Raw genomic sequence first — 18,988 nt, 5'->3', positions numbered from 1 at the left:
CGCTAGCTGCAGATGATTGGCTGCTGTGAGCCACCAGCGGCGAGCTCTGATTGGCTGTGACGACGCTTGAGGCGGTTTCCGGAAGGGGGCGGTGGGAGGAGAAGCAATATGGCGGCGGGGAGCGGAGAGGTACCGCAGGAGATGATGGAGGGTAAGGAGAGTCCTCTGGGGCCAGCACGGTCACGGCAGCTGAGGGGGTTGGGACGGCTCGCTGCTTGGGCACCGCCGCTCGGCGGGGTGGCTGCCAGCTGCGCGGGATGGGGCACTCCGCTCCCAGGCAGCCCTTGGGTTTACACCCCGAGAGCGGCTTCCCCGGGGGGACGGGGCTCTGGTTGGCCGCCGACCCGGGGCGGCTGCCCGAGCCGTGAGCCACTCTCTGTGTGTATGTGTGTGTGTGTATATGTGTGTGTGTATATGTGTTACCTGGGTCATGAAGTGGTGCCTTCCCTCGCCCCGGCGGTTCCGCGCGCGAGAGGTGGAAGACGTGGGTTTGTGGAGAGGACTCTGATGTAAAAAATGATCAGGAAGAAATCCCCAGGTGTTGCTTTTCCTCAGTCGCCCATGAAACGAGAATAAACGGGGGGGGGGGATGAAGATCAACAGGGGACTTCAGGTCCTCAGGACCAGGGTAGCCACTAGAGCTGTGGCTGGGTAAATGGTGAAGGGAGCTTGTAGGTTATGCAGGGGAGATGGTTGCTTTTATCTGCAGGGTTTTATATCTTTTTTAATTCTTTTGTCTTCACTTCTTTGTGTCATTGGTACTATTGTACATGATACTGATTTTTTTTTTTTTTTCCTAAAAGCTTTTAAAATGTAATAGTTCTAATTCCATCTCAGTAGTCTTTGGAATTGCACTTCATTGATCTAAGAAATTTCCTTTTTCCTCCAGTCTTCTTCCCAGATTGTTGGTTTTAGGAAGATGTGATGGGAGGAAAAAGTGCATCCAAAATCAAAGTAGAAACAAGGGGTAAGAGGCCTTTTATTTAAGACTAAACCTTTCATTTAGTTAACTTAGGACTTCTACTAACTGCATAGTGGTGTATGTGAATCTTGATTATTGTATCTGCTTGCTACTTCTTCCCCCTACCCCACTGCTGAAAATAGCCTAATTTTGCTATTATGTATCTCACACAGTTGATAAGCGGATTGAGTCAGAGGAGTCAGGAGACGAGGAAGGGAAGAAGCAAGCAGTTCGCTTAGTGACAGACCTCAGTCAGCAGAGCCTGAGAGATGAGCAGAATGGAGAGAACTCCACAGGTACCTTGACAATGTAAACGGTCACCTTAGGAAGTGTTGTCTTACCAGTGTGTCCCGTTGCATGTGTGTGTGTCAGTGTTCTGTGTTTCTTGTGGCTATGTGATGGTTGTATTGATGTGAGTTAACAACATGAACCTGCCTTAGACGATCTTCTTTAAAAATAAATAAATGGTAGTGTTATTGCTAAAATAAAGCTGCCTTCTTTGTATGGAGCCACTGATATTAGACCTCTGGTGTTTTCTTATTTATTTATCCGTCTGTGTTTCTTTTTGAGATCTTCAATATCAAAATGCAAAACACCTTTACTCATGCTTTTGTGGAAACATAGTAATTTTCTGTGTAAAGATGCTGTAAATGTTTATTAGAAATTAACATAAGCAGCTTTTCATAATTCTGCTTTAGTGTATGTAGTTTTTTTGCCTAAAAAGTTGCCAGATTGCTTTGGAAGGCAGAGACTCCTGTTTCTATATAGATTGAGGGAAGCTGTCAGTTTTTATTTCCTAGATTTAAAAAGTCTAAGATGCATCAAAATTGCATTTTTTTGAATCCTCTTGACTTTTGGTGCTGTTTTTATTGCTTGGATTAGGGCATTGGGTAGAAATGCTGACAGACTTTTAAGCCTGTGCATGTTTGATGGAAAGGTTTGCTTTACAGTAGCTTGTATAGACTCTGTCAGAGCAGATCCATTTCTGAAGATGTATGGCAATATGACTTGGGCTTCTGGTGCTAGCTAACAATCTGAGATATAACGGCATCCTTTTTATAGAGATGTTCATGTGATTACTATTGGTATGGAAATGGAAGTGAAATAATGGAGCAAATTTCAGTCTCTTTTTGACTATGCACCTGCTGCATTTCTCGCCTAATCTTCACTTTGCCCATTAGAATCTTAACGAATCTAAATGAGTTCTGTGTAGGTCTAACTCATTGTTAATTGCAAAAAAAAAACCCCACACCCAACCCTATATATTAGTTACAGCATGCTGTGGTGATGACTGTAGAAGTATTCAGAGCTCACCTCGCAAATTGTATGTCCCAGGTACTATATGATTAACACAACCATGCAGATCAGTCGCAGTTTTCCTTTGCATGCACAACCCTGAGTATTTGTTCAGCTGACAAAATTTAGCTGAGAGTTTGGGGTTATATATTTTTATGCTGCTCCTCCAGAAATTGCAATGCTGGAGAATATACTTCAAGTGATGCACTGTTATTCCAGTGAAGGCAAAAAAAAATGCATTCAGATTTGGTGCTGAATTGCACTGATATTATTTAATATAAACACCGTATCGTTACTACTTCTTCCAACGTGTTAGGATTCTGAAAACTTCTAGGGCAGAAACCAAGCAGAGGGATAATTTTGGAACATTTGCATTAGCTTCCGTGCCAGCTTTTGAGTTTCTTGTTTGAATGGAAACTGAAGAGTTTTCTACATTCTTCACAGCAGGTCAGAAATAGAAAGAGCTACAGCAGCTGAAATTTCAACTTCATCATTTATCTGATTCTCTGAGGAATAGTGCCTCTGCTCAGAAAGCTTATAACTTGGCTATTTATAATATGTTTCATGCATATGCAGTTAAGAAGTGTAGTTAGGCTTTTAGTTGCTCTAAATGCTTGTGGTACTGTGAACTTATGTAACTCAGTAACTACCGCTCCATACTGCGGAATCTGGGTTTCCTGAATGCTGTCTTTTTTTCCTACATCTCCAAAGCTTGTGCAGCCTGCAGGCGTGGGTTACACAGGAATTCACTGAAGTAACTTCAGTGCCACAGCAACGTTTTATTCCCCCTTGAGAAACCTGCTGCATTAAAAAGTGTGAACTGAAGCACTGTTTGTATACTAGCTGCATGCAAGTGAAATTGCAGTTCTGCTTGGTAAAGTGATGATAAAAAAGGGTCAGTTTAGAGTGTTCTGTGTCCGCTTGGTTCATAAATAAAACGTTGGTTGACAATTGATAGGACTGTAAATTGGGTAGAACTGTTTTTCTCTTCTTTGAGAGAAAATGTAACATTTCCATGCTCATACTGATTTATCGGTGTTATCACTATACACCCATCACTTAGACTGCTATGTGGGAGAGTGTTTTATACACAGTACATAAACTTTGAGATTTAGCCTTGTTACATGAGTGCCTCCAGTTTTAACATGCTTTTATTTCAGTGAATTTGATACACATATCCTGTGTGATGTGGTTTTGCACCTTTGGACCCGAGTGCCTTTTTTTCCTCAGGCTGGCTCTACCAACACTGGTTGCTTAAAGCCATATGGCAAAAAATATGAGGAGCTATCCTTTGACAGATCCCAGAACAAGGTATTTAGCATATTGCCAAGGCTTCATATGTATGAAGTGGTCTGTAGTGGCTGCTGTGATGAAACTCGTCATTTTTCTGCCACCCAAACAAGGCCAAAGTTTTTTTACCAGAGTTATTTTTTTTTGGAAGTATTTATTTTTTTTATTTACAGAGTGCATGACTGGCTTTGGTTTGGTAACTTTAAAGTCTCAAAAGGAGAAATTTGCTCACCATAAGCACTAACTACTAGTACAGCTTAATACAAGGAGAACAGTTTTGGGTTTTATGTGATATCTGAAATAATTGTTGTTCCAAATTTGGACCATGTTCCTGTTGGCTGTATGTTCAGCTAGGTACTTGTTTGGCTTGCAGCACTTTGTGCTGGTGGCCTTTGCACCCTAGAAATAGGTCAAATAGATGCAGCCTTGGTAGCAGCAGGATAGGGTGTCCCACTGCCCTGCTGAAGTGCACAGCTCCTCATCTGGAAGAAAAATAAGAAAATCCAAATATTGTCCACTGCTAAAATGCTGACAGGTGTATGTATGCATGCATGTCAGTTTTGGTGGCATTTCTATACCACAGTTAAATGTCACCAAACCTACCGGCTCATTTTGCATCCCCAAAATACCATTTATGCTTCCTACTAATTTATGCTATAAAGAATATTAAAATGAAGGACAGAGGATTGCTTTTCAGTTGTAACTTTGTGAGTCAGTTCAGTTAGTGCTCTTCCCTGTTGAAATGCCTGAGGAGTAGCCCAGATACAGCAAGGTAAATGATGGTGCATGGAGCTATCAAAACCTTGGCGTTTGATAGCAGTATTAAAAACTATAATGCTTGTACTGTTCATCCTTACAGTACTACTTAATGGTGCCAAGCATCAGTAGGTAAATACTTGTGAAGTATAAGGGACATTTGGCATTTACAAGAATGCTGTAACCATGCTGAACTATAAGAACAGTGATTACTTCTGGCTTAATGGAATTAGCTTGCATGTGGTAGTGCAGGAGTTAATGCAAAGCCTTTGGGATGTGACTAATTAAAGCTTTTTAGTTTTTTGGTACAGAAACTAAACACAGAAGGGGAAAGAGGTTGCATATTGTATGTCTGTTTTGCAAAGTCAAATTAGACTTTCTTTGGAAGTTGATGCAACTAGCACTCTGCCTTCAACAAATGAGAATCAGGCGTGAATTATTCAGCATGAATTTATCCAGTAAACTTCACTCCTTCTTGTGCTGTGCAAGCATGGCAAATGTTGGGTTGTCTTCCAGAGCTATAAACACATTTTCCAAGAAAAAAAATGCAGCGTGATCGTGTTTTTCTAGCATATTAGTGAGTTCAGTCAAACAAAAGAAGGGACATCCACAGAATCACAGAATTGTTAGGGCTGGAAGGGACCTCTGGAGATCATCTAGTCTGACAAGGCAGGCCCACCTAGAGCAGGTTACACAGAAACACATCCAGGAGGGTTTTTAATGTCTCTAGAGAGGGAGACTGCACAAAGTACCTGGGCAGCCTGTTCCAGTGCTCTGCCACCCTCAACATAAAGTTCTTCCTCAAGTTGAGGTAAAACTTCTTGCGTTCTAGTTTATGGTCATTGCTCCTCAACCTCTTGCTGGGCACCACTGAAAAGAGTCTGGCACCATCCTCCTGGCACCTTCTGTTGAGATATTTGTATGCATGAGATCCCCTCTCAGTCTCATCTTCTCTAGACTGAACAAGCCCAGCTCCCACAGTCTCTCCTCATAAGAAAGATGCTCCAGACCCCTGATTATCATTGTGACCCTCCACTGGACTCTCTCCAGTATCTTCTTGTTTTTCTTGTACTGAGGAGTGTAAGCGGCGAGGAGAAGCAGACAGGCCAACCCAATATGGGTGATAAGCAACTTCTACTTTATTTGTGACGCAGTTCACACATATATAGGAGTGGTATTCAGCCACTCCTTCTTGGCATAACAGTATTGGTTAGCCCCCACAGCTTCCTCCACATTCTCCTCCCAGGTCCGGTCTCTGGCCACCTGTGGGGGCCACCCTCTGCCTTGCTTGCACAGTCCTCCAGAACTCTATGGTCCTGCTCTTAGAGTCATTCTGCAACAGAGGAGCCCAGAACTGGATGCAGTACTCCATATGTGGCTTCACCAGGGTTGAGTAGAAGGGGAGGATCACCTCCCTTGACCTGCTGGCCACACTCCTCCCAATGCACGCCAGGACACTCTTGTGCCTCCTGGCCACAAGAGCACACTGCTGGCTCATAGTCAACTTACCACCTACCAATACTCCCCGATCCCTCTCAGCTGAACCACTCTCTAGTAGGTCAGCCCCCAGCCTGTACTGGTACTTGGGGTTCTTCCTCCCCAGGTGCAGGACCCTACTCTTGCCCTTGTTGAACCCCATTAGGTTTTTCTCTGCCCAATTCTCCAGCCTATCAGGGTCCTGCTAGATGGCAGCACAGCCTTGAGGTGTACCTATCAGCCACTCACCCAGGCTTTTGTATCATCAGCAGACTTGCGAGGATACACTCTAGCCCTTAATCCAGGTTGTTGATAAACAACTTGAATAAGACTGACCCAGTATTGATCCGTGGGAACACCACTGAAAAAAATCCATGCAGGTGTGTGCACAACATTGACAAAAGCTGACAGTAATCAGGAAAGAAAAGATAAGGGTGGGGTTGCTGAAATGCTTGTTCCTTCCTGGCACTGTCACTAGATAGTTAAGAGTCCTTGGCCATGTTTTAGGTTATCAGAGGAGCACAGACACTCTGAGAGGTGTCTATCAGAGGGATGATGGCCATAAGTGTAAAGAAAAGGAATCCTGCCCAGCCTTCAGGCAGCATTATCCAGCAACTACACAGGCATGTCTTTTGCATCTAACCAAAACTTCTGTTAAGAGAGCTTGGTGTTTAGCTGTCACCATGAAAGTCAAATAGGTGAAGAATATTTTTAATGCAACAGAGTATCTGAACTGTGCATCTTCTGAGGAGCATTTGTTCCCTTTGCCTCTCTAGATGTTAGCCATTGTTATCTTGCCTTTAGCTGTCAGGTAGAACTTCATAATGTATTTGCTTCTCCTGCAGAAGAAGCAGAGACCCCAGTGGACATGGAAACAATTAGCCTGGACCCAGAAGCTGAGGTAAAGGCAGATTTTTGTCCTTATGGGCTTTATACAGCAGGAAGAAAAGGTCTAGGCAAAGGCAAGTATTGAAACCCAGTTAAAAGATCTAATTCTTCTGGAGGTGCTGGCTACCAGTGAGCTGATAGCTGCTGTCAGACCCATGATTTGTAATTGGCACGGATATTTAACCAGCTTTGTGTCTTGGCATTGACAGCCTCATGAGCCAGTTAGATGCAGAGGTTTTGAGTGTGGGTGGGGTGAAGTGCTCTATTTCTCTTTAATTAACTGACCTGCAAAACTGGAACTTCTGGGACGGGACAGCATAGATGTGAAGTGCATCGACTGATTGCCAGTGCAGAGTTAACATTCACAAAATGACCAGGTTACTTGAACTATCAGTGGTTCCTGTTAGTCTGAGGCCTGGAACTGGAAATAGCGAGGTGTGTTCCAGTTCAGCGCTAGCAAAGGGGGTAAGAGAATGTTATGCAACACTTCACTCATGCTAGACAGCAGAATTTGTCTGTCTCGGTAAAATCAGAAATTACTGCAAAAGATTTCTGATTTTGGCAAAGCAGTGCTCAGACTCAGGAAAGGACTGTTGCCTTTTCACAGATACTGTGTTTTCAGTTGACAGGCTTAGGCCACCTGCTTCCCCTGGGGTTGGTAAAATCATGTGCCAAACCCAGTTTTCACTAGCTTTTTGAAGGGAAGTTTTAATGTGTTACACATTTTGTAAGTCTATCATTTTCCTTAGAACAAAGTACCAGGTTGGTCTTTGAAAAGTGTTTTGAAACAACTGCTGAATCTTTCCATTTTTCTTTCAGGATGTCGACTTGAATCATTTCCGAATTGGGAAGATTGAAGGATTTGAGGTGCTCAAGAAAGTGAAGGTATCAGTCTTAAGGAATTAAGAGAATGCCTCTTGGAATTTGAGAATGACCTATAAGAGGGCAGATATAGGTTGAGATCCTGATGAGTTCACTTCAGGTTTTACTGAAGGAGATAGTGTTTATGCATTTGTCAAGTAATAAAAATCCTGGGGTTTTACAAGTTGGTTTTGTACACATCAGGGTTTATCCTAAGGAGTACATGCTGTACATGCACAGGAACTTTAACATAGAATAACATAGATTAGAAAGGACCTCTGGAAGTCTCTAGTAAAGCCCTGCTCAAAGCAAGTTCAGTTAGAGCATGTTGCTTAGGGTCTTCTCCAGCCAAGCTCTTGAGTATTTCCAAGGAAGGAGATTACACAGTCTCTCTGAGGTCTTGTTATAGTGTCTGACCATCTGTGTGGTAAAAAGATTTCCTTCTGTAGAGTTGGAAAGAAAGAAGAAAAGATTCTATTTAAAAAAAAACAACAACCACCAACCAAAAAACACCACCCATATGGAAAAGCCCCAAACAAAACACAACAACAACAAAAAAGCCCCAAACCAAAACCCAACAGAACTTAATGGGGAAAAAAAACCAAACCACTTTATTGTCTGAATGCCATTCATATCCATTTTCCTGTTTGTTTTCAAACTTTTCCCCAACTATTAGACTCTGTGTCTCCGTCAGAATTTGATTAAGCGCATTGAGAACCTGGAGCAATTGCAGACCTTGCGAGAACTGGATCTCTATGACAATCAAATTCGGAAGATTGAGAACTTGGAGTCTCTTGTGGAACTTGAGTGAGTCCAGGGGAATCACCAGGATTAGTTTGAGGGTGGTTTGCTGAGCACTGAGTTACTCATGCTGCACTTATTCCAGTATTTATCACCCAGGCCTTTCTCATGATTCATTTGGGTGCTGTAAAGGGTAATGTCTGTTATCTGTTAACATTTAACCTGTGCAGTCAACTAGTTTCATTAACCTGAGGCTCACCCGGGACAGTCAGCTGGAAATGAAACATGTGCTGCATAAGGCAGTTTGAGTGATAGGTGATTGCAGCTTCTGTGCAGGTGTGGAAGCACTCAGGCACCCCTCGCTCTTGGCAGCGAGAGCTTGGTGTGACAGGTTTTTATTCCTGAGGAGATTTCAGGTGAGATTAGGACTTCTTATGATGGGTGTGGTGTTAGGGAAGGAGTAGTGCTCTTCACAGTTTCATGCTTAGGGGAGGCCTTGATATTGTCCTGTAGAAGGCAGATCATGTAGGCATGTATCTTTCCCAGGGGGTGTTCAGTAGCGAAGATTGGCTTCCTCCCACAGTGGTACTTCATGGCTGGGCAAAACAAGGGCTGTTTTCTGCATGTGACAGATTATCTTTTTTCCCTGACACACTATAGAAGTATCTTGAAAGTTATATTTGTTGCTATCTCCAATAAAAATAAGTAACACGACTGTAGTTTCAAGACCTAGGAAAATCTGATCTCTGCAGATAGTGAGGTTCTCCACCAATTCACAAGTGTCTTTCAGAGTCATCTGCGCCTGATGGACCGAAGTGACCTTTGTTTTGTTTTACCTCAGGATCCTGGACATCTCCTTTAACGTTCTGCGACACATTGAAGGACTTGATCAATTTAGCCAACTTAAAAAACTCTTCCTTGTCAACAACAAAATCAGCAAAATTGAGAATTTGAGCAACTTGCACATGCTGCAGATGTTAGAGTTGGGATCCAATCGAATTCGGGTAGGCTTGCTCTGCGAGATGTAAGCGGGAGAGTTCTGAGCTCTTTGGCTTGGGGTTAACCTTTTCTGAAAGTGCACTTAATTGACTTGCACTTGAAGTTTTGTTCTTGTTATTGTTCCAGTCATTTTATGTGTAATTGCTTATTGCTGTGCATGCTGTGTGCTTTAATCATGTGCGCATGGAGTGCCTGGCTACTAAAATACTGTTTATTAATTTCTTTCTTTAGCAAACTCATGCAACCCATGTGTGTTGCCTTTTGCAGGTGATGTTTTCCTCCTGCTACAGAGTACTTCTGTATCGTAAAGTTTGTGACTTTTTCAGTGTAGGTGATTTAAAATCTATTCCACTTAAGCAGAAGCAGTTCTGAGTAGTCTGTCCTTCCTTAAGGTGTGCTTCCCTGCGTTTTGCCCAGTTTGTAAAAGAACTGGTGAAAGAGAAGACACAAAAGACTAGCCACGTGCAAAGTAAACTATTGATTTTTAGAGGCTTTTTCAATTCTGTACGCTTTAGATAATACTCCTAACAGATGAGTGCATTTCAGTCTGAAAATTGTATAAGCTGGTGCTCCTCATTGACAGTATCTGAAAAATTACTTGTTAGGCTGAAAGCGCAAATTAGGGAAAGAACTGTTTGTCCTCTCTATTTCAAGCCTTGTGCAAGCACACTTCTCTTTCTGGAAAAGGAAATTTCAGCTATTATAACAGCCTTTTAAGGCAGAAATGTGTGCTGCTTTTATGAATTGGAAAATTTTTATTTTGCTCCTAAAGGTAAATTGGACTGAATTATTTTCCATCAAAAACAAATTCTATTTTGTAAATTAAATTACTTAGGGGAATAAATCTAGAGTGTGAGAGCATCAGCTAGATCAAGTGAGTGATCAGGAACCTTGGAATTTACATAGGTAAGGGAAACATGATTTAGAGAGAGGCACTTTCCTTTATTCAGCTATAGGCTAAGCACATTGATCCTTACACATCAAAAGCTGGGTTAAGCAAGAGTGTGCTGTCTTCCATATCTAAGCATCACTACCTTCTGCAAAAAGAAACAAATCAGCTAGATTTCTGAATTGATACTTAGGTGGTACGTTGCCACTAATATTGTCAAGCCAAAGAATATCTTTTAAACAATTAGATTACATTTATTTTATGTGTGTTTTCTCAGCACTGAGCTTGAGCATATTAACAAAACAGCTCAGAGCCCCAGAGTTATCACTATTTGGGTAACATACATATGCTTGTATTGTGGAATTGGTGAGCTTCTTAAATTACTTCATTTTTAGCAGTGTTCTTCTGTTTATCTGCTAATTCTATTCTTCAGACAGCTATGCTCTATGCTACTAATGGCTTTATTGGAGTGGGTAGCCTGTGTCTAGGCCAGGCATGAAGAAATACATCTCCTGTTAATTGGGGTGCCTCGAACTCTTTTTATAGCTTCCTATTGGGAGGGTGGCCTTGCTTTGTGCTTTACAGGTGGGCATATCCTTACTCTTTAGGGTAAGAGCCTATGGACTCTGTTCAGGCAGCATTCTTGGCTCTGAGGTGCCTCATATACTCATCCTCTGTGCATTAAAGCTTCCGCAGTAGTACTGTCTTAGTCATTTTGCTGCACACTCTAACCTTTTGGAGTGAGTCAGTCATGAGTTACTAAGCACTTGCAGTTCTGTTCCTTTTGTATGAATGGTGGGGAGGCAGAACTTCATGCTTGAGCTGACACATTCCATGCTTTTTTCCAGACTTGGACTGAGGCAACTATAAGTCAAGCACTTATTTATTTGCTCCTTAGATCTTTTTCCCCTCATGTCCATCTGTTTCATACTCTCACTTACCTGTGGCTTTTTTATAGTTTTAAGGACTGTTTTTTTCCCCTGGCTATATCTTCTCAGTATCCTCAAGAGTCACAAGTATTTCCTCCTCGTGGCTGGGGGAGCTACCAATGAGCAGCAAATCTATCATTTTCTTGCAAAGTCAAAACAGGGGTAAGTCCGCAGGCTAGAAGGAGGGTGAATCCAAATCTGAGCTGATAAACATGTTGAATCTGGTGGCAGTTGCAGGGTAGAGGTTGAAAAGCTGCTTTCCTTTCCAGAGGGTATCTTTGATTCATAGTGTGTGTGTTTGTGTCCATCTTCCTCTTCCTTTATACATGTGCAGGTAAATACACGCACACACAAACACACAGTAACCTAAGGTGCGGTAGAACTCGGTAGCCTGTCTTACCAGCACTACTAGTCTCTGAAACTGCCAGACAAAAAAGGATGTGGAAAAGCTGAGATGTCACAAGGTACTAAGCATCCAAATCCTCTGTTTTCTTCAGTTTCAAGGAGCCTTTTTTTAAGCCCACCCCTTTCCCCTTTTCTTGCCCTTTCTTCTCTTCATGCTTTCTGGTGCTCCTTCCTTTGTAAATAAAGAATGCCTCACAGAGATCCTTACTTTCTCCCACTGAAGGCTGAGCTCAGGACTTAAACTGGTGTAGCGTATATGTTTTGCCAGTAGCATGTGTATTTAAAACACATACATCACTTTAATTGGTCTGTGTATGTTCGCCAGTAGCAAGAATATATAGTCAGTAATTAAATATACGAACACATACACGCCTGAGACAGTTAACCCTGGTCATGACAGCTGTTGTGCAGATAAGCTGAAGAGCTTGTCTGTGTGTTGTGTGGTCACTGATGGGCGTTTGCAAATTGTGTTTTCTCCTCCCAGATTCTCTTTTCATTCACTAGTGAGAGATTTTTCTTGCTTCACAAAGGAGCGTCTCCTGCCCAGAACGCACCTTGTGGTACAGGCAATGTCATTTTCAGTGCTCCCTGAGCCTTTCCATTCTCTGCTCTTGCTGCCTGGGCAGCAGAGGCAACAGCTGGGGCAGTGACACAGCCCTTGCTGTGTTGAATAGCAGTGCCACAAGCCAGCTGTCACATGGGCTGAGGTTCACTGTCGCTGCATAGTCCTGCACATACTCTTGGGTCACAAGGGAGGCCCTACCTTGTGCATGCTTTGTATTGTGGAATTGACAAGTTTGTGTTTCTCAGGAGTGCAGCTCCGTGGATTAAGGCTAGAAAATGCCAACCACATCTACAGGTTGGAGTTCTGCATCGCAGCAATAACACTGTGTCCTTTGGTCATTTTGCAGGTAATTGAAAACATCGACGCCTTGGCTAATCTTGACAGTCTGTTCCTTGGAAAGAATAAAATCACCAAGCTCCAGAACTTGGATGCACTGACAAACTTAACTGTGCTCAGTATACAGGTATTAGTTCTACTTTGTACTGTTATGTTTGAACAGCCTTGGTTATATGAACAGTCTTGTAATTTATGATAAGCTCTTCTGAATCAATAGGTCTTCAGTGTTTGAGTCAAACTCCTGTACCGGAACAAAGTGTGATATTTTTTGTGCTGACTTTTCTCATTCTTACATACTAAATGAGATTGACAGGTACTGATAAAATGATAAAACAAATACTTGATTTTTATGCAAGAAAGACAGGAAATTTATGTTATCCCTTATTTCCTTCGTGAAATACAGTTTCCCAGTACATTACAGTAACATCAAATGAGTTACGCCCAGGAAGTTGTTATAAGGGCTCAGTGTCACTAACCTTTCCTGAAGAGGGAATAAACGTGAACAAGCCTGTGCTAAATGAAATCTGTCCTTAACGAGCTGATGGAAAGTTTCTTTCTTTTTAAAAGGTGGAATAAAAGACACTCAACAAATTTGTTTCATTGAGTCACCTTCTCGTCCATATGACAGTGGTAGTGTATTCTGGTACCTCTTACAGCTGTTGGTGGGACAGGCATGCTCACTACATGTTGTAGTACCTGTACGCATCGTTATTCTATAAGATGTAAAGAATTATCTTCTGTGGAGTGTATTGGGATTGAAGTGTTGTAACTCCTGTTCTGACCTTTCCACTGAAAAGACTTAAAAAATTAATGCTATTAAGGCCTAGGCCTGTCCAAAGACACTAAATGGAAAACTTTCAGGCTACAACTTTTGATGGGAAGTTCAGAGTCTGATTCTTCTAAACGTAAATGCCTTGGCTTGATGGAACAAGCTAAGCTCAGGAAGATCAGTGTGGACCCAAGCAGACTATTTTCCCTGCCCATCTATACTTCAGATGGATGAATATATGAAATACATGCTTTTTCTTCAGTAACTCCCCTGGGGTTTGGTGTGTTTAGAGTTGACTTAAACTGCTGTTCCGCTTTCAGAATAACCGTCTGACCAAGATCGAGGGGCTGCAGAGCTTGGTGAATCTGCGTGAGCTGTACCTCAGCCACAACGGCATTGAAGTTATCGAGGGACTAGAGAACAATGTGAGCATGCTCTTGCTAAGTGTGTGACAGGGCTGTTACCCCAAGCTGCTCCTGTTAGTGGCTGTGTTTGTCTGGAAGCTTTTGTTCCTCAGCTTCCCCATTTGTATTTGGGGTCCTCAGTCTCTTCAGAAGACCACAAAGATCCAAGTATTTGTTATGTATGTTAAAATATCTTGCATGGGTGAAGCTTCTCCAGAGTTTCTGGAGTAGATGTATTTTCATGACCCGGGGAGGGGAAACACAAGGTGTGATTAATGCAGTAGCCTGGCTGATCTTCAGCAGTGGAGAGACTGATGGCCACAGCTGGCTGTCTCTGCTGCAGCCTTTCAGACAGCAGGTTGTAGATACCCAAGGAGAAGGTCTCAGTGTGACAGCAACTGGAGCTGGGACTAAGAGAGACAAGCCGTGGCTTGTGGCTTCATGTAAACATATATTTCTAGATGTCTGGATAGGATTGATTTCACAGAAGCCTGTAGTGTTTTCATTCTTGCCTGACAGTAGATGGCATTGTGAGAGAGCAGAGACAGTCTGGAACTTAGTTGGCTGGCAAGGCAGGAAAACATAAAACTTCTAAAACTTGATTTTCCTCCTGCCAAAAGTTTTTAAACTCTGCTGCTCAAGAAGACACTTAAGAGCTGATTTTTAATGTGTTTCTCTTCTTAATGTACTGCAAGGAAAGTTCACTTTTTAGGAGTCCTCAGCTGGCAGTTGCCATTTGGCCAGTGATTGCTTTCATTTTTTCCAGAGGGACTGGGAGGTCAGTGACCCAGCTGAATTAAAACAGTGTTCCTTGCTATGTTTAGGCAGTGAGAGTTCTTGTGCTGTGTGCAAGAGGCTGGCAATAAAGTGTCTACTTCTGACAGTTTCCAGCTCTGGGCCTGGAAAAACTGAGGCGGAGAAGATGAAAGGAAACTCAGTCTGATGTTTTTGTGTTTGCTTGTCTAGAACAAACTCACAATGCTGGACATCGCAGCCAACAGAATCAAGAAGATTGAAAATGTCAGTCACCTAACAGAGCTGCAGGAATTCTGGGTAAGCACAGCCTGGAGTTGTTCCTGAAATGTCTACAATGGTGAAAAAAACCCTTCTGGTAGGGAGCAGTGGGAGGGTGGTGTGTACTTGTGTGTCTTGGAGTAAATTCTTCCTGTTCTGGTGGTCAGCTTGACAGTCTGCATGGACAGAGTAAGTGATGCTTTCCTCAGGGAAAAGAGTTCATCTTAAAAACTTCTTTGCAGGGCTTTGCTTAGTGTTAAGGAGCCTGCCTGTACCTAGGAGATGGCCCCTGCCTTCACATGTGTGAGGGTTATGAAACAGCCCTACTGTGTCCTATTTTTGCAGATCGCATCATTCCTTAAGTGAACATGACAGTGTAATGGGGGCAAGTTGATGTTGTCTCACCAGTGCAGTAGAGCACAGTACCTGTTTAGAGCAGAGTTCATATGTTCATGTCATTATGAAGAAAACAAAACTATCTTCTTGCATCCATTCCTGTGAGGTGGATAACTGTTTAGGGTTGCTTCTGTTTCTGGCACCCTAAGTAGGTAAGCCCCTTGTCATTGGGGGGGGCTTGGGTCAGGTCAGGAAATATGCAGAGACACCCCCTTCTGAAACATAAAGTCCTGTAACAACTTAAGGAAGCAGAATTTCAAATCTTAGAGATTCTGGGAATCTTCTGACAGTTTCCCAGCACCACATCCCCAGTGGAGGGACTAAGACATCTGAAGGTCCAGTGACCTGGCTCAGGTAATGTTGTGATGAGCTGTAGCAAAAGGAAAGATCTAGCAGGTTTTCTTCAGGATCTTAGACCAGGGTGTTAACTACAAAACCTTCCTCAGCTGGAACACTGACAGTTCCCATGAAGCAGCAGTTTTCTTTCACTGAACTAGCTAGTGGGATGCAGCTGGAGAAAATAGAGCTGCTTATTTGCCATGTAGCGAAGAGAAAAGCAGAGAAGAGATTCAGAGCAGCCCTGCAGAGAAGGGCTTGGCGGTGTTGGTTGATGAGAAAATGAACATGAGCTGGCTGCAGTGTGCACTCGCAGCCCAGAAAGCCAACCGTATCCTGGGCTGCATCAAAAGGAGCATGACCAGCAGGTTGAAGGAGGTGATCCTGCCCCTCTACTCTGCTCTTGTGAGACCTCACCTGGAGTATTGTGTGCAGTTCTGCTGTCCTCGACATAAAAAGGACAGGGAACTGTTGGAACAAGTGCAGAGGAGGGCCACGAGGAGGATAAGGGGCTGCAGCACCTCCTGTATGAAGACAGGCTGAGGAAGTTGGGGCTGTTCAGCCTGGAGAAGAGAAGGCTGCGTGGAGACCTCATAGCAGCCTTCCAGTATCTGAAGGGGGCCTATAGGCATGCTGGGGAGGGACTCTTCATTAGGGACTGTAGTGATAGGACAAGGGGTAATGGGTTAAAACTTAAAGAGGGGAAGTTTAGAATGGGTTAAAACTTAAAGAGGGGAAGTTTAGATTGGATATAAGGAGGAAATTCTTTACTGTGAGGGTGGTGAGGCACTGGAATGGGTTGCCCAGGGAGGTTGTGAATGCTCCATCCTTTGCTATGTTCAAGGCCAGGCAGGACAGAGCCTTGAGTGAGATGGTTTAGTGTGAGGTGTCCCTGCCCATGGCAGGGGGGGTGGAACTAGATGATCTTAAGGTCCTTTCCAACCCTAACTATTGTGTGATTCTCTGTTTCTCAAATGGGGCACAAATTTCCCACTTTACTGTGGATGCCCAGTGCAAGGAACTACAGTTGTTGAGGAGTACCAGGGCAATATTTTTAAAGGTGGTGGTGGTGTAGTGACTGCCTCTGTATTCAAAAGCAACGGGTGGCTGAAGTCTCTAGGTTGGACAGCACATGGCCACCTTGCACGCTTGGCTTTCTTGCCCAGGCAGGTGAAGCAGTCATTCCTTTGCATGGGAGTTCCTTTGCAGTGCCACCACCGAGGCAGCTCCCAGGCTGAGAGGAGAAGAGCCTGAACAGGAGAGCTCGGTGCTTTCTCTGGTGTACAGGAGCAGGTTTTGTGGGGAAGAGGAGAGAGGAAAATGTCACTTCTCACATCAGTTTGGGACCTTTTTTAATGTTTCCTAGGAAGTCATGAAAGTAATGATAGATATTACAGTAGAAGAAACACTTAACAAAGATTTCCAACCCTTACACGAACAGCATATGGGCTGGGACACTACAGACTGTCTCAGTGTCCTGCTAGGGCTTTCCCAGCAGTGCTGTGGGTAGTTTCCTGCTCACCATGCTTACTTTGGCAGTGCTTGTGTGTGTGAGGGTGCCTGTGTGTGCTCTGCAGATGAATGATAATCTGGTCGAGAGCTGGAGCGACCTGGATGAGCTGAAGGGAGCAAAGAACTTGGAAACTGTCTATCTGGAGCGAAACCCCCTGCAGAAGGACCCCCAGTACCGGCGCAAGATCATGCTGACCCTCCCCACTGTCCGGCAGATCGACGCCACTTTTGTTCGATTCTGAGCCTCCTGCTGCCCTCTCTCTCTCCTGCCCTCCTTGCAGCAATGTCCCAGCTGGGTTTTTTTATCCACTTACCACTCACTCCCCAGGTCTTCAGTACACTGACACTCGCAGAGCAAATGGTCCAGCAAAAGCACTGAATACCAGATCTTGTGTACAATGCACTCATTGTTTTTGAAATGTTGTTGTTATAATAATAATTATTAAATCTTAACACAAGAAACTTCCTTGTGATTGTGTCTATTATTTATGGCCAAGAAAGATTGCAACACACTGGAGCCACTTACCGACTTGGGTTGACTCTGTGGGAGTCATCACAGTGGGGAAGCAGATCATCAGCCTGCGCAGCATATGGGGCTTCAGGATACAGGTGTGCTGCAGGGGGCTTAGGTGAGGACATGGACCCTCATATCCCCAGGAAGCTGAAGTGCTGGTGGCACCAAGCTCCTTTCCACCAAGGAGGAAGTTGGGTGGTCCTGGTGAAGCAGACACCCTGGGTGTCCAACTGCTGCTGGTGGTCGAGGGGCTGTTTGGTGAGTACCTGGAGATGGGGAGGGACAGGCCTCTCGGTGGGGAGGGCTGGAGCACTGGGAGAGAGAGAAAGCTGGTGGGGAGAGGCAGGAGCTCCCTGGAATAAGGGACCAGCCATGGGAGCTTTCACTCCGAGTAGCCCATGGGTGCTGCAGAGAGAAGGGCTGCTCACTCCCTCAGGACAGGGCTAGGAGATGGTGTAGCTGCTGCTGCCATTTATCAGACTGTCCCTCCCAGTCCTGCAGTGGTGGCCCCTCTCCTCCCTGCTCACCACTGGGTGGAGATCCATCTGGATGCCCAGTTTCATTCATGACTCCCCACAGCCCCCATGACTGAGCAGGCGCAGGGCTCTGCTGCCTTTTCTGCTGCTGTCACCTCCACGCCCTGACCCAGCTGCCTGCTGCATGAGCCTCACCTCAGCAAGGGCATCGCGGCAGCAGAGGCTGACGCGTGCAAGCTGGAACTCTTCAAACCAGCCGAGCAAGGGCTGCCCTGGATCAAAACCCACCATGGAAATAATACCCATGACACTCTGAGCTGTTTCAGGTTTTTATTTTAGAATTTATAAAATTCCAGTGTCATCCATACTCATGAGCCTTTTTACATGTTTGCATATAGTCTCCAAATTCCAAAGTTAAGGCCAAGGGATCATTGCTATGGAAATGTACAATATGGAAGACGTCAAAGAGAAGAAATGGACACACGCCACAGTCTGCTGCGGAAGGAGGGTGGTGGGGGGGACAGTATTAGGTACAATCACTTCATGACCTTCTTTAGAGTGGAGGGTCGGGCTATGGGGCATGAACTCAGATGGTGGTGCCCCAAATGTAACTCAAGCCTAGCTGTGCAACTGGTGAGGGGCCGTAAAGAGAGGGGGTGATAGGCTTGGTGACATAGGACAAACCTAAGCTACGGGGGTAATAACCATTTTCTGACAGATGCAGATGGGAGGGTGTCACCCTAGTTCTGTCTGACCCACCCTGTGTCTCCTGTGCTGGAGCCAAGGCCACCCTGGGCAGCCAAGTGCCCTGCATCAGGCCAAGGTCAGCTTCAATCTTGTCTCAAACCTAAGGAGAGCACTGTGAGGTTTTGGTTCAACTTCTGCATAGCAGCCTCTTCCAAAGAAGAGCTGGCATGGGAAGAAGCGTCGGCATGTCAAGCCCGCCAGATAGAGGGAAAGGCAAGAACGCTTGTCTCAGCTTGCCAGTTTTGGACCTCTGCTCTGTAAGCAGCATTAGAAAGGAGAGCCTAAGGGACTCCTGCTTGGCCAAGGCTGAAGCAGCTGGGATAGAGGAATGGCTCTGACTACAACTCTGTAGGACTGAGGCAGGGGAAAGAGGGAACAGAAACCCCATACTCCCTGCCTCCCTCCTCAAAAACACCCTCTTCCTGGCT

At 44.4% G+C, this 18,988-nt stretch overlaps 1 protein-coding gene across 2 annotated transcripts; it reads left to right on the top strand.

Moving 5' to 3' along the window:
• Positions 1-13: 13 nt before the first annotated feature.
• On the top strand, positions 14-17,283 carry PPP1R7 (protein phosphatase 1 regulatory subunit 7). 2 transcript variants are annotated; one of them, XM_061451726.1, is made up of 11 exons: positions 45-151; positions 890-967; positions 1,135-1,257; positions 6,625-6,680; positions 7,487-7,552; positions 8,205-8,335; positions 9,111-9,273; positions 12,403-12,519; positions 13,482-13,586; positions 14,532-14,618; positions 16,889-17,283. In XM_061451726.1, the coding sequence occupies exons 2-11, from the start codon at positions 925-927 to the stop codon at positions 17,063-17,065; spliced, it is 1,068 nt and encodes a 355-aa protein (XP_061307710.1). In that variant the 5' UTR covers positions 45-151; positions 890-924; the 3' UTR covers positions 17,066-17,283. The 2 variants fall into 2 exon arrangements, with proteins under 2 accessions (XP_061307711.1, XP_061307710.1); XM_061451727.1 differs by lacking the exon at positions 890-967 and having other exon boundaries at positions 14-151.
• The last annotated feature ends 1,705 nt before the right edge of the window (positions 17,284-18,988 follow it).

Source organism: Pezoporus flaviventris, unplaced genomic scaffold (assembly GCF_033815535.1).
Source record: "Pezoporus flaviventris isolate CSIRO_AGI_PZ_B2104156 unplaced genomic scaffold, CSIRO_AGI_Pfla_v1 ptg000013l, whole genome shotgun sequence".
In the NCBI taxonomy this organism is placed as follows: domain Eukaryota; kingdom Metazoa; phylum Chordata; class Aves; order Psittaciformes; family Psittacidae; genus Pezoporus; species Pezoporus flaviventris.
This window is presented reverse-complemented; position numbering and strand designations above follow the sequence as displayed.

Bases quoted from the DNA above. Each gene is read 5' to 3' on its own strand.
- PPP1R7 (XM_061451727.1), top strand. From the start codon at position 109: ATGGCGGCGGGGAGCGGAGAGGTACCGCAGGAGATGATGGAGG. The intron at 1,258-6,624 runs GTACCTTGACAA...CTTCTCCTGCAG, and splicing joins GAATGGAGAGAACTCCACAG to AAGAAGCAGAGACCCCAGTG. The intron at 14,619-16,888 runs GTAAGCACAGCC...TGTGCTCTGCAG, and splicing joins CAGAGCTGCAGGAATTCTGG to ATGAATGATAATCTGGTCGA.